Source organism: Bubalus kerabau, chromosome 12, assembly GCF_029407905.1.
Source record: "Bubalus kerabau isolate K-KA32 ecotype Philippines breed swamp buffalo chromosome 12, PCC_UOA_SB_1v2, whole genome shotgun sequence".
Taxonomy (NCBI): Eukaryota; Metazoa; Chordata; class Mammalia; order Artiodactyla; family Bovidae; genus Bubalus; species Bubalus kerabau.
Genome location: NC_073635.1, coordinates 90,859,389 through 90,874,779, shown reverse-complemented (window position 1 = coordinate 90,874,779; position 15,391 = coordinate 90,859,389). Strand labels below are relative to the sequence as shown.

Genomic DNA, 15,391 nt, shown 5'->3' with positions numbered 1-15,391 from the left:
CCCCGAGCCCCACGGCCCTGCCAGTGCCAGTGCCTGGGAAGGAAGCCCCATGAACTGTGACTTCACGAGGAGGTCGCTGCAGCAAAGGAGACCTTTGCGTCTGGGTTTCAGATCTTTAGAATACAGTCTAAGCCAGCTTACGTAGTTTTCTAACAAATACCTTATCAGCCAGAAAGGAAAAACAATGTTCTGAACAGAAGCTAGTGATCCGCAAATTCTAAAAATGTAAACTTTCCTGTCGTGGCATGTTTATCTCCACCTCCGGTACAACGGCCCTTCTGTTAACGGACACAAGGGGCATCTGTGGCATTCCGTCTGCCCGGCAACCTTGCCCTTCCAGGGAGCTCTGCGTGCCTGCGGGGCAGCTGAGCACACGGTGCCAGGGCCACTCGGGCCAAGCAGACACACCCCCGGAGCTCTGGCCGGGCCCCTGAAGCCGCGCGGCTCTTCGGGTTTCAGGACAGCACCGTCTTGCTGCTCCCGGAAGACACGTCACCGGCTGGCATGAGGGGTCCGGCACCGCCAGAGCGTGAGGTCAGTGCCGGCCGGCTGGCATGAGGCGGTCTGGCACCGCCAGAGCGCGAGGTCAGCACCGGTTGGCTGGCACGAGGGGGTCTGGCACCGCCAGAGCGCGAGGTCAGCGCCGGCCAGGACTTCTCAGGCACCCAACCAATGGGCTCCACACACAGCCACACTGGCCCTGGTGGGCACGCCTCTGAATCCGATGGTCCCAGCAGTTGGCCCAGGGGGCCGCCCCGGGCCCACGCTGCATCCCAAACAGGTGCAGAGCATGTGCTCCAGCCCATGAGGCCTGCGGGTTGGGGAGCTGCCTCGCTCCTGAGCGCAGCACGGTTGCCGTCCGAGAGCCACGGCCTCCTCATACTCAGCCCCACGAGGCGCCTCTGGCGAGCGACGCCCCGCGCGGCTCTTGTGCTAGAGCTGAGTGCGCAGACGCCCCGGGCTGAACCAGCATCTGCTGAGCAGCAGCAGCCCCTGCAGCCAGACACACCAACAAGGAGACCGCAGCCCCTTCTCTCCCACGACCCTTATCTGTGCTGCATCCCAGATAAGGAAACCGGGTAGAGAAAGGTGACCGCCAAAGGCTCCCTGGGGGTGTGAACTGCATCTGGGCCCAGAGCCCCGCACCCCCGTCTGCCCTCAGCAGGCCCAGCCTCAGGCCGAGGCGCTAGTTTCAGAGAAGCAGGGTTGACCAGGCTACTTCAGCAGCCTCACCTGGGGATGGCTGTTGTTTCCAGCAAGATCCTACAGCATTCCACAAAACCACACAGAGTTTGGCACAAAATCACTTGTAAGTCACAGGCTGCCAGGGAACCCCCAATGGGGCAGAGTAGGGGGAGCAACCACCCTGGTCTGCCTGGGCTGAGGGGGTCCTGGGACCCAGGGCTGAGCCGGGAGCAGCCCAGGAAACCCTGAAGGACTGTCCACAGCAGCACTTTCACCTCAGTGGGGCCGGGCCACGTTGACTCACGATGGTAAGCAGCATCTTTCAAACTTTTGGAGCATAACCCACAGCAATAAATACATTTTACTTCAGGATCCAACACATACTCTGAGAAATACAGTGGAAATAAAAACTCACCTCTGATAAAACTCTGCTACCCTCTACCCTCAGTTCAGTTCAGTTCAGTCACTCAGTCGTGTCCGACTCTTTGCAACCCCATGAATCGCAGCACACCAGGCCTCCCTGTCCATCACCAACTCCTGGAGTTCAGCCAAACTCACGTGCATCGAGTCACTGATGACATCTAACCATCTCATCCTCTGTTGTCCCCTTCTCCTCCTGCCCCCAATCCCTCCCAGCATCAGGGTCTTTTCCAATGAGTCAACTCTTCGCATGAGGTGGCCAAAGTATTGGAGTTTCAGCTTCAGCATCAGTCCTTCCAATGAACACTCAGGACTGATCTCCTTTAGGATGGACTGGTTGGATCTCCTTGCAGTCCAAGGGACTCTCAAGAGTCTTCTCCAACACCACAGTTCAAAAGCATCAATTCTTCAGCGCTCAGCTTTCTTCACAGTCCAACTCTCACATCCATACATGACTCCTAGAAAAACCATAGCCTTGACTAGATGGACCTTTGTTGGCAAAGTAATGTCTCTGCTTTTTAATATGCTATCTAGGTTGGTCATAACTTTCCTTCCAAGGAGTAAGCATCTTTTAATTTCATGGCTGCAATCACCATCTGCAGTGATTTTGAAGTGAAGTGAAATGAAGTGAAGTTGCTCAGTCGTGTCTGACTCTTTGCGACCCCATGGACTATAGCCTACCAGGCTCCTCCATCCATGGGATTCTCCAGGCAAGAGTACTGGATGGGTTGCCATTTCCTTCTTCAGGGGATCTTCCTGACCCAGGGATCGAACCCGGGTCTCCCACATTCCAAAAAAATAATTGGAGCCCAAAAAAATAAAGTCTGACACTGTTTCCGCTATTTCCCCATCTATTTCCCATGAAGTGATGGGACCAGATGCCATGATCTTCGTTTTCTGAATGTTGAGCTTTAAGCCAACTTTTTCACTCTCCTCTTTCACTTTCATCAAGAGGCTTTTTAGTTCCTCTTCACTTTCTGCCATAAGGGTGGTGTCATCTGCATATCTGAGGTTATTGATATTTCTCCCAGCAATCTTGATTCCAGCTTGTGCTTCTTCCAGCCCAGCGTTTCTCACGATGTACTCTGCATAGAAATTAAATAAGCAGGGTGACAATATACAGCCTTGACGTCTTCCTTTTCCTATTTCTACCCTACATCATTAAAAACTGCAGGTTAACAAAACACTGAAACTAGGGCCTGAACGCAGGTCTCCTGCATCGCAGGCAGATTCTCTACCATCTGAGCCACCAGGGAAGCCCCAAGTACCTACCAGTGAGTGCGAAACATGGTTTGGGGAAAAAAAAAAATTCTTCATTAAACTATGTCTGGAGGGTTCTGTTCTGGACAAGACAGTGTTATATGGACCAGACTCAACTTCCTGTCTGATTTACCAGGCAGAGTCTGAAACAACTGCAGAACCAGACAAATGTAGGAAATGATGGTATTCCAGACAATGCCATCAGGCAACGAGAGTGACCCTGCGGGACGGAACACAGGTGAGGTGGGCCCAGACCTCTCCCGCTGTATGGAGGGGACCCCAGCCACTCACTCCCTCCCGGGAGACCGCTGCCCAGAGACGGAGCTTCTGAGACCTCTTTGGCTGAATTGCTACAATCTCGGGTAGACTCCCAAGACTGGGAAAGAACAACCTGAAATGATCAGAGGCGCCAACCCCGAGGTTCTCACAGGGCCTGGAAAGTTCCAATCCATTCCGCCAGAGAGGGACTCTTCTGCTCACAGGCTTTGGAGAGTCCCTGGTGGAGGGGCCTGCCGCGGGTCTGCAGCAGGAGGGCATTTAGCTCTGCTCCTGTCTCAGGCGAAGCTCCAGAGACAGAAACAAACGTTGGAGATGAAGCAGACCCTGCACTGATGGATGGATATGACGCTGCAAAAGAAGAGACTGGGGGACTTGAAGGCCCAACAACAGAAAATATCAAAATCATACAGAGAGAAAAAATGTAAAAAAGAGCATTTAGTAAGTTCTGGGAAAACTTAAGTAGCCATATGTATGTGCCACTGGAGTTCCCAGAAGAGAGGAGAGGTTTGAGGGACATGAAACAGCATCTGAAAAATAATGGCCAAATTTTTTTCCAAATTCGATGAAAACTGTGAGCTCACAGATCCAAGAAGCTCTGGGACCTCCCATAACAGAAGTGCCACCAATTAATTAAAGATCTGGTGTAAATCGCGACTAAAGGATTTCCCGCCTCACCCAGATTTTTGACAGCAGTGCTTCTCAGGACAAGCGGGAAGATGAACGTGGTCGATATTCTGTGTAAGCGCCTGCCATTCCAAGCCCGCTTTGACTCACTGCTCTTGGAGTCTGGCTGAGGTGGGCAGCTGAGAACAGCGCAGACACAGGGGCAGACGTGCGGGCTATTGAATTGTTAATTCTCTCTGTAGAGGTTCGGGGGAACATCCCTTTCGCTGAAAGTAACATATTCACGTTCACTGCTGCTGTTAAGTCGCTTAAGTCTGACTCTGTGCGACCCCATAGACAGCAGCCCACCAGGCTCCCCCGTCCCTGGGATTCTCCAGGTAAGAACACTGGAGTGGGTTGCCATTTCCTTCTCCAATGCACGAAAGTGAAAAGCGAAAGTGAAGTCGCTCAGTCGAGTCCGACCCTCAGCGACCCCGTGGACTGCAGCCCACGAGGCTCCTCCTTCCATGGGATTTTCCAGGCGAGAGTACTGGAGTGGGCTGTCATTGCCTTCTATCCCCCCTTCAAACCTTTGACCTCAAGAAATCTGCCATCAGCGGCGCTCACCGTCCCGCCAGGGAAGGTGGGGTGGGCGCAGGTGCGGACTGGAGGTCGGGGTGGGGGTGCCTCGCCGCCCCTTCACTGCCCCGCGCGGGCGCGTGCTCCGGTCAGGACCCCCGAGGCGGCGCCGGCCGGCTACCTGCCCCGGTCCCCCGAGGGGGCTGCTCTGCTTTGGTTTTGCTTGTTTGTGTGTGTGTGTGTTTATTGTGACTTTGCGAAATATTCCAGGACGAGAGACACAAAGTCTTGGTCTCCCAGAACGAGAGAACGCAGCTTTTGGTTTAAGCAGCTACTGGGAGCCCTCGAGGTTTTCCAACGTCATCACCGTAAAAACAGAAACTACAGAAGGACACCATCTAATCTCGCTCCCTGGACCCCAGTGGGGCTCGCTTTGCCTTCAGTTTGTCTCTCCTTTGGTGGGTACATAGTCTTGAGAATACGCGCCTCGGAATGAAGTCTTCAGAAAGGACGCGGAGATCTGGGGCGCGGTCGGGGAACGGGGTGGAAAGAGGTTGGAGGCTGGTAAATGTACGTCTGTACCTGACAGGCTGGACTCGCGTGACCTCCTCTCCGCGTTCGCACCGCCCGGTTACATAAACTTAACCCGCGACTGGGAAGAAGCTCGCGGGCGCGGGGGCGGGGGAAGAGGGGACTCCCCGCCTTCGTCCCGAAGACCCGCTGCCCCTCTGGGCTTTGATCTTCCTGAGAAAACCGGCTCGGCCCGGCGGCGGAGAGGCAGGCGCGCCCCGCCCGCCCCGCGCGGCCCCGAGGCCGGTCCTGCCGCGCGCCCCGCCCCCGCCGCCGCCCCCGCCCAGCCCCGCGCGAGCGCCGCGGTGCCGCCGCCGGGATGTGACCTTCAGAGCCGCCCGCACAGGATGACCAGAGCCACTGCCCCTCGGCGCCCGCGCCTCGCCACGGCCCCCCGGGCGCTCTGACCGCGCGCGCCCGGCCCCCGGCCCCGGTTCCAGTGCTGGCCCTCGGCCCCGGCCCCGACCCGCCCCGCCCCGCCCCGCCATGCCGCCCGGACCCGCCGCCGCCCTGGGCACCGCGCTGCTGCTGCTCCTGCTGGCCTCCGAGTCGGCGCACAGTGAGTACCGCGCGGGGCCGCGGGGCGCGCCGGGCCGGGAGCCCCCCCAGCACCCCGCCCCCCCGGAGGGCGAGGGGCGCCTCGGCGCGGCACCCCGCGCGCCCCGCGGCCCCGCGCGCCCCGGCCCCGGCGCCGCCGCGCTGACGGCGCCTCTCCGCTCTCTCCCCGCTCCTCCCGCCCGCCCGGGAAGCCGTGATGCTGCGGGCGCGCGAGGCGGCGCAGTTCCTGAGGCCCAGGCAGCGCCGCGCCTACCAGGTCTTCGAGGAGGCCAAGCAGGGCCACCTGGAGAGGGAGTGCGTGGAGGAGCTGTGCAGCCGGGAGGAGGCCCGCGAGGTGTTCGAGAACGACCCCGAGACGGTGAGCGCGGGGCCGCGCGGGGCGGCGAGGCGTGCACCCGGAGCCTTGGGGCGGCGAGCGGAGCGTCGGGGCAGGCGGGTCCCCTCGACCCCCGCTCCCGCGGCACCACCCTTCGGGGGACCCCGGTCCGCGCGCGCACGGGCGGGAGCCGGGGGTCTGCGGCAAACCTTTCTGCGGACACACCGACCCTTATACAGGGAGGCGGGCAGCGGTGGCGGAAGGGCAGGGTGCTGTGTGCCGCCCCGGCCACCCTCAGGCCTCCTCCTTTCGAGCCCCTGTTCTCCCGGTGATGCCAGGTGCCCCTCCAGCGGAGGAGCGGCGGCCGATGCCCGCGGGGGGTCCTGTGGACGCCCGCAGCCACTTCCCGCGGCAGGCCTCGGAAGGCAGCCGCCTTGAAGGAAACTGCAACTCTGACAGCTCAACCAGAAAGCAGTAGGGTCCGGCTTAAAACGTAAACGAAATAAATGGTTGGAGAGCCGGAACAGTTTCCTGCCTCCCTGCCCCCTTGGCCAGATTAGAGGTGGGGGTGGGGCTGTCCACAGATCCCTGTCTAGAGGCGGGAGCCTTAGCTTCAAAGACGGAGGGCTGGACGAGCCGGAAGGCAGCAGGTCCCAGGCTGGGAGGACTGGGAGGACGGAGCAGGGCTGGCACACGCGGGAGGGCGGGCCAGGCGGCCACAAGGTGCGCCCTGGGAACCGCGGAGACTGCAGGAGCCTAAGGTGCTGGCTCAGGACAAGTTTCTATTAATAACGTCGTGAAGAATGTGGGGCGACAGGCAGCCGGCCTCGGGGAGTGGCCCTGGGTGCACTGTGCCATCTTAGGTGGGGCAGAGGCTGGGGTGTGTGCCCGGAAGCCCCCCGCGGGGAAGCAGGGCTGATAGAGGGGTGGGCTCACCCTGCCTCGCTCCACACCCTGAGGTCAGGATGATTTCACAGCTGGTTTTGGTTCTACTGGAATAGTTCTTTTAAAGAATTCTTCTGGGGTGGAATAAGCGTCTTGTGCAGTGAACAAATGAGTGTGAAGGATGCAGGCTTTTACGTGACTCGCGTTTCTGACTGGCTGGCTTGACCCACCCTGTGGTCCCCTATGTGAAACAAGCTTGATGGCGACGACCGAGCTGTGCCCTTCCTTGGCCTTGGCACAGCCCGCAGCTGCGGTGGCTGAGCTGTGACCGGTGACTCTCGGTGTCCGCAGCCGTGCGCGTTAACCCGCTGTGAGCAGCAGCTCTGCCCCGCCCCATCTCTTCTGCCTGTCCTCCCGTCTCTTTGATGATGATGAGTCCTGCTGGCCCCAGGGAGCTTGCTCCGCGGAGCGTTTCTGAAGGTCCCACACAGGCTGTGTGCTGGCTGCCTGGGTTGCTGCCCGGCTGCGGGGTGTGTGATAAGTGTGTTCCTACCAGTCCCAGGCCCAGCCTGGAACACTGGCTGCCACAGAGCAGGGGATGGGGCTTGCAGGTGACCAGGCTTGAGGGCAGTGAGGCCGCCGCCTGCACCAGCCCCGCCCCGCCCAGGCCCTGCTCCTGCAGGACAGAGAGGCCTTGGGCTGGACACACTGCACACTGGTCTCCGCGCACCCTTCCCAGAGCCTACCCCGCCCCACTGCAGCTGTTCTTAGGTTTGTGATAACCCTGTCTGTGCTTAGTCGCTCAGTCTTGTCTGACTCTGTGTGATCCCGTGGACTGTAGCCCACCAGGCTCCTCTGTCCATAGGAGTCTCCAGGCAAGAACACTGGAGTGGGCGGCCATGCCCTCCTCTAGAACCTTGTCTGCAGTGGATGAAACGAGGGCAAGGACAGCGGTGCTCACAGCAGCGACTTTAACACGGGGCCTTGCACCCCCTGGCGCCCTGCCCTCCCTTCCCGGGGGGTTGCCTCCCACACCCGCCCCATCCACCCCATCAGGAACGCGTGGGCTCCTTGCACATCAAAGCCGCGTGTGAGTTTTCAGAATCCTGTCCTGCTTCCTGACCCATCCTCGAATCACAGTCACACCTTTCCCTTTATTACCAGCTTCCCGGGCGGACCGGCTCCTTCTGCGTTCACCGAGGGGCGGTGGCTTCTGGAGGAGCCAGTTCGGGTCGGGTCGGGGGTTGGGGCTGGTGCTTAGGGGACTTCCTCGTGTCCAATTCTGCTCTGGTCGACCAGATGCCCCTCCAGGCGTCCACGCCATCTTTTCCCTCACTTTGAGGAGGTTCTGGATTCCAGGACTGGGGGAGACCCTGCAAACACAACTCACTGCTAATAAACCTTTGGAAAAGCAGCGCGTTGGGTGAGGCGGTCCTGTGACCTCACCCATGGGCCCCCGGCTCCTGAGAGTCTGGGCTCTCCTGAGAAGCATCACTTCCTTGCCCTCAGATTCCTGGCTCTTTGTGATCGTGTGTGGGTGTGACCCCGACGAGGCCCTGGCCTTAGTTCAGGAAGTCGCAGGAGCCCCGTGCATCCCAACGTGTGACGGGGAGGCCGCGGCCTCTGGGCTGAGAGCGCTGCCAGATCAAGGGGCCGCTGCCGGGACAGCCTGTCCTCACCCGCCAGCCACGGCAGGACTTCCTCCGTGCGGCTGCCCCGTCGCAGCCACACACGCCTGCATGAGCGTTTCCCACGGGCCCTTTGCTTCTGGCAGAGGGGCAGCATGTCCCGTGTCTCCAGGGCTGCGGGTGGGGCAGAAGGTGGGGGTGGCCGCCCTGTGCCCGGGCTGGGTGGGGGCTCCGGCACCTGGAGCCGGCTCTCTGGGCCACGTGCCTGCCCTGGAATCCCTGGAGGCGGTGCCCTCTGTGCTGGGTGTGTTCTGGGTGCTTCCTGCCCGGGCAGATTGTTCCACCCTGGGCCGCCTTCCTGTCTGTGGATGGGCCCCTCCTCTGAGCAGGTAGCTGTGGGCACCTTCCTGATTCCAGGGGCTGTGGAGCCCTGGAGAGGAAGGCGCCTGGGGCCTTCCTGATGCGTCCAGTGCTTCCCAGGCTTCCCTCCAGGCACGAATAGTCTCCTCCACATTCTTCCAGCCTCAAGAGTGTTCCACCCTGCCCTCCCCTGGAGCCCTGTGATTAGACTCCCTTCTTATCTTGTTTTCCTCTCTTGTTACTGTGTCTTCCCAGCACTGTCCTCCTCCTGGGGTCTTGTTCAGAGGACTCTGGGTGCTGGGCGCCCTGCTGGCCTCCCCGAGTTCTCCCGAAAGCTCACCAGCCCGGCAGTCACCTTCCTATTTAGGTCCTTCAATGCAAGCGGGCACCAGAGCCCGTACCAGTGCCCTTGGCTTCAGGAAAGGATTCTGGATGAAAGACTCACCCAGCCTGACCCACGGCCCAGGCCCGGTTCGCCACCTCCCAGCACAGGGGCCACCTGAGGCCTGCAGGTCGGAGGGGGCTCCAAGGTCTTGGTCCTCCAGCCCTCGTTTGTTTGAGATACAGACAGTGATGCTCACACGTCGCAGACTCGGTGCTCACAGGTCCACAGACTCAGTGCTCACATGTCGCAGACTCAGTCCTCACAGGTCCACAGACTCAGTGCTCACACGTCCGCAGACAGTGGTGCTCACACATCGCAGACTCAGTCCTCACAGGTCACAGACTCGGTGCTCACACGTCCACAGACAGTGATGCTCACACGTCCACAGACTCGGTCCTCACAGGTCCGCAGACTCGGTGCTCACAGGTCCGCAGACTCAGCGCTCACACGTCTGCAGACAGTGATGCTTGTAGGGGGACACCCCTAGGGAGGGGACAACCCCTTCCTCAAGTCTCCCCTTGTTGCAGTGGCCTGAGGGGTCTCAGGGGCACAGAAATGGGGTCCTTGTCACCCCCAGTGACCTCCAGGACAGCCGAGGCCCACCTGCCCCCCACGCCCCACCCCACCGTGACAGCATCTCCCTAACATTCACTCACTCAGATGCTCAGGCACACTTCCCTCTGCCCCCTGAGGCTCCGTCAAGGATGGGACCAGGCCCCACCGGTGCAGACTCAGCCCCAGCTCCTGTCTGTCCAGGAAACCCCCTGCTCACTGCAGCCAGGCGTCCCCCAGGGCCCAGTCCCTCCCAGGCTTCCCCCACTGGAAGCCAGCAGGGGCGGGTTCTCTGAGTTGTCTGGCCTGATGCATTTTCTCCGGAGTTGACTCCGCACGACCCAGAGGCCTGCAGACTGCTGGTTAGACGGGTGGCACGCAGGGCCCCCACATGGGCCAGCCTCTCCCCCGACGGCCTTGGGGGAGGGACAGCTCTGTCTGGCCCCCGTTTGCTGCCCCTGAGCCCTCATACATGCTACTCCCGGGGGGGTCAGCCCAGTTCGGAGCTGGGCCCTGCGGCCTAATGACAGGACAGGCCCCTAAATGATGCGTCGTCCGCGCCCATGGGCTCAGCGTCTGTGGAAAAACAAAAGATGTTCTGAAGGACACCGCAGGTCTGCCTGTGGGACTTAGGGAGAAAATGCCCTTTAAGGAGCTGATGCTCACAGCCTGGTTCCTGAGGTGCCGAGTGGCGGGGCTGGGACGCTGTGCACCCAGCGGGGCTGTTGCTTTACTCCAGCTCTGCCCGTGCGTGTGGGATGCGCTGTGTCTGCTGGGCTCAGAGGTCGGAGCTGTTTCTGGGCTGCAGACTTTGGTGTGGCTTGAGAGTTAGTGTAGATATCGGGGCCCCTGGCGCTGTGGTGGTGATTCAGTCCAGTGATCCCTGCAGCCCCCGTGCGCGTGCCTGAAGCTGCGGCCCTGGGAGCGCAGGTCGTCCCGCTGGGGTAATTCTTAAGGAGGCGTTGGCTGTGGGATGACCCCAAGCCCTCACGCTTTGTGCCCGCGCCCAGCTCCTGAGACCACGAGGCCTCACCCCTGCCCAGCCATCCCTGCTGGCTCCTGCCCTGCCCTTCTGCTCCGTGGGCTCCTGGTGGAGGCCCCCTGCTCACCAGGAGCTGGTGGGCCTGTCATTCTCCCTCCCCCACTCCCACGCTGTCCAAGCCCCCAAGGCCCGCCACCATGTGTGGGCAGGGACAGGTCAGAGGGGGCAGGAGCGTCGCTCAGACTTGGAGGAAGATGCGTTGTTCTCTGTCACTCTGTAACGTGTCAGCAGGAGCTACTCTTCTGGGGCCGCAGGAGGTTCCACGCCTGCTTTTTTCAGCTCCTGCCAGCATGTTCACAGCTGCCAGAAAGAGCACCTGGCCAACAGCGGGGTCACTCCTGTGTCTCCAGAGGGTATGGCGAGGCCCGGCCCCCGGGGAGGCTGAGGACCTGGAGAAGCTTAGGACCCAGTGCAGCCCAGTGGCTTCCTGTCCTGCTGGTGGGCACCCTAGCCACTCAGGTGAGCATCATAGCTGCATTTGGCCTTGAGAACAAAGGCGTCTCCAAGCAAAGCTGTGGATGATCAGCCAGTGCCCTGAAGGGGAGTGCCCGCAGCCCTGAGGGGCCTCCACCAGGAGAGCACAGGAGAAGGAAAGAAAGGCCTTCGCGTTGCCCATTTCCCAGAACATTCTCACCGACTCATGAAATCTTCACTTTGCAGGCATGACACATCTATTTGCGCTCATTTTTCAAGTTCAGTCAGCCGGTGCTTTCGCCTCATTCAGTTCAGCTCGGTTCAGTCGCTCAGTCGTGTCTGACTCTTTGCGACCCCACGAATCGCAGCACGCCAGGCCTCCCTGTCCATCACCAGCTCCCGGAGTTCACTCAAACTCACATCCATCGACTCAGTGAAGCCATCCAGCCATCTCATCCTGTCGTCCCCTTCTCCTCCTGCCCCCAATCCCTCCCAGCATCAGAGTCTTTTCCAGTGAGTCAACTCTTCTCATGAGGTGGCCAAAGTATTGGAGTTTCAGCTTCCTTCGATCCTTCCTTCAGTCCTTCCAATGAACACTCAGGACTGATCTCCTTTACGATGGACTGGTCGGCCTCATTAGGGTGGTTTAAATAAGACAGTGTGTTTCTCTCTCATGTAAAAGGTAGAAGGCAGGCTGCCCAGGGCTGCTCAACGGTGGGGGCCCAGGGACTTACATGACTTATTTGTGCTCCACTGCACGAGTGTATGGCCTTTGTCGCCCAGGCCTCCTCGCACAGTGGGCAAGATGCTGGAGAACCAGCCATCACATCTGCATTCCAGCAAGGAGGCCAGAGAACCAAAGTACCCCACTCTCTCTTTACTGTTTCGCTCCCTGTGTGTATCCCATTGGCTAGGACTTAGTCACACGGACACGCCTAGTTGCAAGGGCGGCTGGGAAGTGTAGTCCTGCAGCTGGCTGCACTGTTGCTTAACTGAATCCAGAGTTCTATTACTGGGGATGAAGGGAGAATTGGATGCTGGACAGCAGCTACAAATCTCTGCTGTGGGGGAGCAGTATTTGGAAACAAACCTGTTTTATGAGGTCCATTTCCAAGAGTATTTTCGTGCCTGGCAGGAGACACTGTACTGAGCCACGCCAGGAGGTTTTGCACAACACGCTTCGCACGCAGGTCTTTCAGCTGCACTCTCACAACCTGTGCTGGGAGGGACCAGCCCCCTCCAGTCCCTGGCTCATGCCCCACCCTGGGCCTCGGGTCTCCCATCCGCCGGAGCCTGCAGCTGCCTCAGGGCCCCGCAGATGCCCGGGCCTGCCAGAAGCTGAGCTGCTGCGGGTCACCGGGGCAGTGGGGACTCATAGGGGGCGGTGCGAAGGGATGTGCCGGGGGCAGGGGCGGACTGCTGGAAAGCTCTCAGTAGCGAGGGGCACTGGGATCTCCACGCCCCAAGGGTCACTGCCACCTGCCCCAGGCCCTGAGCATAGCATCCACGGCAGCTTGTCCTGACACTGATGTGACCGGGACCCGGAGAACCCTGCCCGGCCCCTGTCATGTGGGGCCAGGCTGGGTGGGAGGGGATGGCTGTGGGGATGGAGGGGTGTTGCCGCCCTGGGAGTCACACGCACGCACACACGTGCCGAGCTGCTGCAGGCCCCGGGTCACCCGTGCCTCTGGCTGGTGACATCAGGGCTTTGTTCCAGGACCTCCCTGCAGCCTGTGCGTCAGTGTCTGAGGACGGAGGGGACGCAGTGCCCTCACAGGGTGCCTGGGGGCCCACCTGGGGTCCTCCAGGAGAGCAGGGCCTAGGGCACCTGGGAGGCCCGTGGCCTGAGACGTAGCGTCCGCGTTTCCTTCGGTTTCACAGAGTCCTCCGCGCCTAGTTGGGAGAATCTCAGGAGAGGAATTGGGGGAAGGAAGGGAAGAAGGCTTTTGTCTGAACTCTGCCAGGAAGATGTGTGGAGCCCTGCGGGGTCAGCGGGCACCGAGGGAGTCTGGGTGCCTGCCTGCAGGGGGGGCTGTGCTGAGCTTCACGCTCTCGGGGCCCAGCGCCTGGGCAGCAGCAGCCTCTGGACGAGACCGGGGTGCTGGCCAGGCCGGGCCTTGGCGGGCCCTGCCCCCGAATCCCGGGGAGGACGCCTGTGTCCGCTCTGTCGATGAGCGAACTGTTGTGACACCCAGCTCTCCACTCTGCTTTCACAAAGAGTAGAGATCTTTGGAACTAAAATTGTGGACAGCTACAGGTTAAAGAAAGCAATAAATTCTCAGTTCACTGTTTGAGAAACAACTGGATTTGTTGCAGTGTGATGTGAGAGTCCTGTCATGTTGGGTAACCCAGGTAAAGGTCCCGGACACTCCAGACAAAAGCATTCAGGCACCACCGACACGGTGTGTCTGGAGGGCAGTGTCTGCAGAGGTCAACGGAGCTGGGGGTGGGTGTCCCCGGCTCATTTGCGCTCAGGGCGGGGAGCATGCGTGGCTGGTGGAAGGGAGGGCTGCATGGGGGTGGGAGTCCCAGCCTCACCTGGGCCCTGCGGGGATGTGAACGGCTCTCCTTTCCCCTTCGGGGGATGGCTCATGAGGAGCAGAGGGAGAGGAGGCTCGGATGTGCTGTGCCGTGGCACTCGACATGGCCAAAGCCCACGGCAGCCTCGCTGCAGACCTCTGCTCTCTCTCTAACCCCAGACAGATGCCACGACCCACAGATCCCGGGAGACCCCGAGAGTGCTCATCACAGGGGCCCAAACCTGCCTGTCTGTCTGTTCCCAGAGCGAACTGGTGTAGGACTGAAATTGGGAGGAGAAAACGCAGCCCGATTTGTCGGGAGAGGGCCTGGGAGCCAAAGGGGGGCAGGCCCCTCCCCCCAACCCCGCCCGCCTCTTGATCACGTGTGCACGGATGTCACCTTCGCCGGTGCTTCAGAAGCCCTGGACTTGGTCCGATCTTTGCTTTTAAAATAACATTTTATAAGAAGCACCCCTACCAGAACGTTATTTCTAAAAGCATGAACTGACTGCATCTGCCCAAGGCACCCCCACCCAGCCCCCAGGCCCGGGGGCCCAGCCGGGTGGTGGAGGTGACGCTCAGGGTCATGGGGAAGCAGGGCTGTGGCTGACCTGAAGTCTCAGCTTACTCATCTGTGATAATGGGCTGATGAGAGCGACCTTCCTGGGAGGGTGGGCGGGAGGATTAGACACCAGCAAGCTGGCAACATCAGGTCACTTGGTTTCCTCGGGGAGGGGATTTAGGACCAAACGGCTCCACCATCAGCCCTGAGGGGCGGCAGAGGCAGGGGCGGGCTGCTGTGACCCCGCCCCGTGGCAGCTGGAGACCAGAGTTGCTGCCCAGCTCCAACCCTGTAATTCGCAGTCGTGGCTGAAAGGACCTCCCCTTCACACCCTCTGTCCTCTTCTGGCATGGTTTACAAACACAGGAGCTACTGGGAGTCCTCCCACCGGAGTCTGAGGCTGGGTTCTTTCCAACGTGTTTCTTATCCTCCTGAAAGACACTTTACCCACGTGGTGTAGCTGCTGTTGGTGGCACTGGGCTGCTGGTTACGGCCAGCTGCTCTCAGCATGCAAGCACCCTGCAGAAGCCCTGGGCCGCTTGGGCCTCCCCTCCCCTGCCCTGCCCTCCCCTGCCCTCCCTTCCCCTCCCCTCTCCTCCCCTGCCCTGCCCTCCCCTCCCCTCTCCTCTCCCCTCCCCTGCCCTCCCCTCCCCTCTCCTCTCCCCTCCCCTGCCCTGCCCTCCCCTCCCCTCTCCTCCCCTGCCCTGCCCTCCCCTCCCCTCTCCTCTCCCCTCCCCTGCCCTGCCCTCCCCTCCCCTCTCCTCCCCTGCCCTGCCCTCCCCTCCCCTCTCCTCTCCCCTCCCCTGCCCTCCCCTCCCCTCTCCTCTCCCCTCCCCTGCCCTCCCCTCCCCTCTCCTCTCCCCTCCCCCTTCCCCTCCCCTCTCCTCCCCTGCCCTGCCCTCCCCTCCCCTCTCCTCTCCCCTCCCCTGCCCTCCCCTCCCCTCTCCTCTCCCCTCCCCTGCCCTCCCCTCCCCTCTCCTCCCCTCCCCCTCCCTGCCATCTTAGAGGCAGAAAGCAGCTTTCTCACCCTCCCCCTCTGCAAGCACCTGCCTCCAGGGGGGAGGGGGGGTTCCCAGCCCAGCGGCCGTAGGGGTGCTCAGACGCCAGGCACTCTAACAGTTAACCGCTGCCTTTCTTTTTCTCTTTCCACAGGAGTACTTTTATCCAAGGTACTTGGGTAAGTGGAAATCACAGCCTCCTTTAGTCGGGGAGACATTACGTGTTGGAGGAGAGGTTGCTAAGACCTTGTCACCAAGTTGTTCCTGGAGGGACAG

General features: G+C 60.7%; 1 protein-coding gene across 1 annotated transcript in view; it reads left to right on the top strand.

Moving 5' to 3' along the window:
* Positions 1-5,191: 5,191 nt before the first annotated feature.
* Positions 5,192-15,391, top strand: part of GAS6 (growth arrest specific 6) — a 28,168-nt gene continuing 17,968 nt past the window's right edge. Inside the window, exons 1-3 of the mRNA XM_055543084.1 lie at positions 5,192-5,455; positions 5,646-5,812; positions 15,270-15,294. Of these exons, the coding sequence (XP_055399059.1) occupies positions 5,383-5,455; positions 5,646-5,812; positions 15,270-15,294 (265 nt within the window). The 5' untranslated portion in view covers positions 5,192-5,382. The remainder of the gene's footprint in view (positions 5,456-5,645; positions 5,813-15,269; positions 15,295-15,391) is intronic.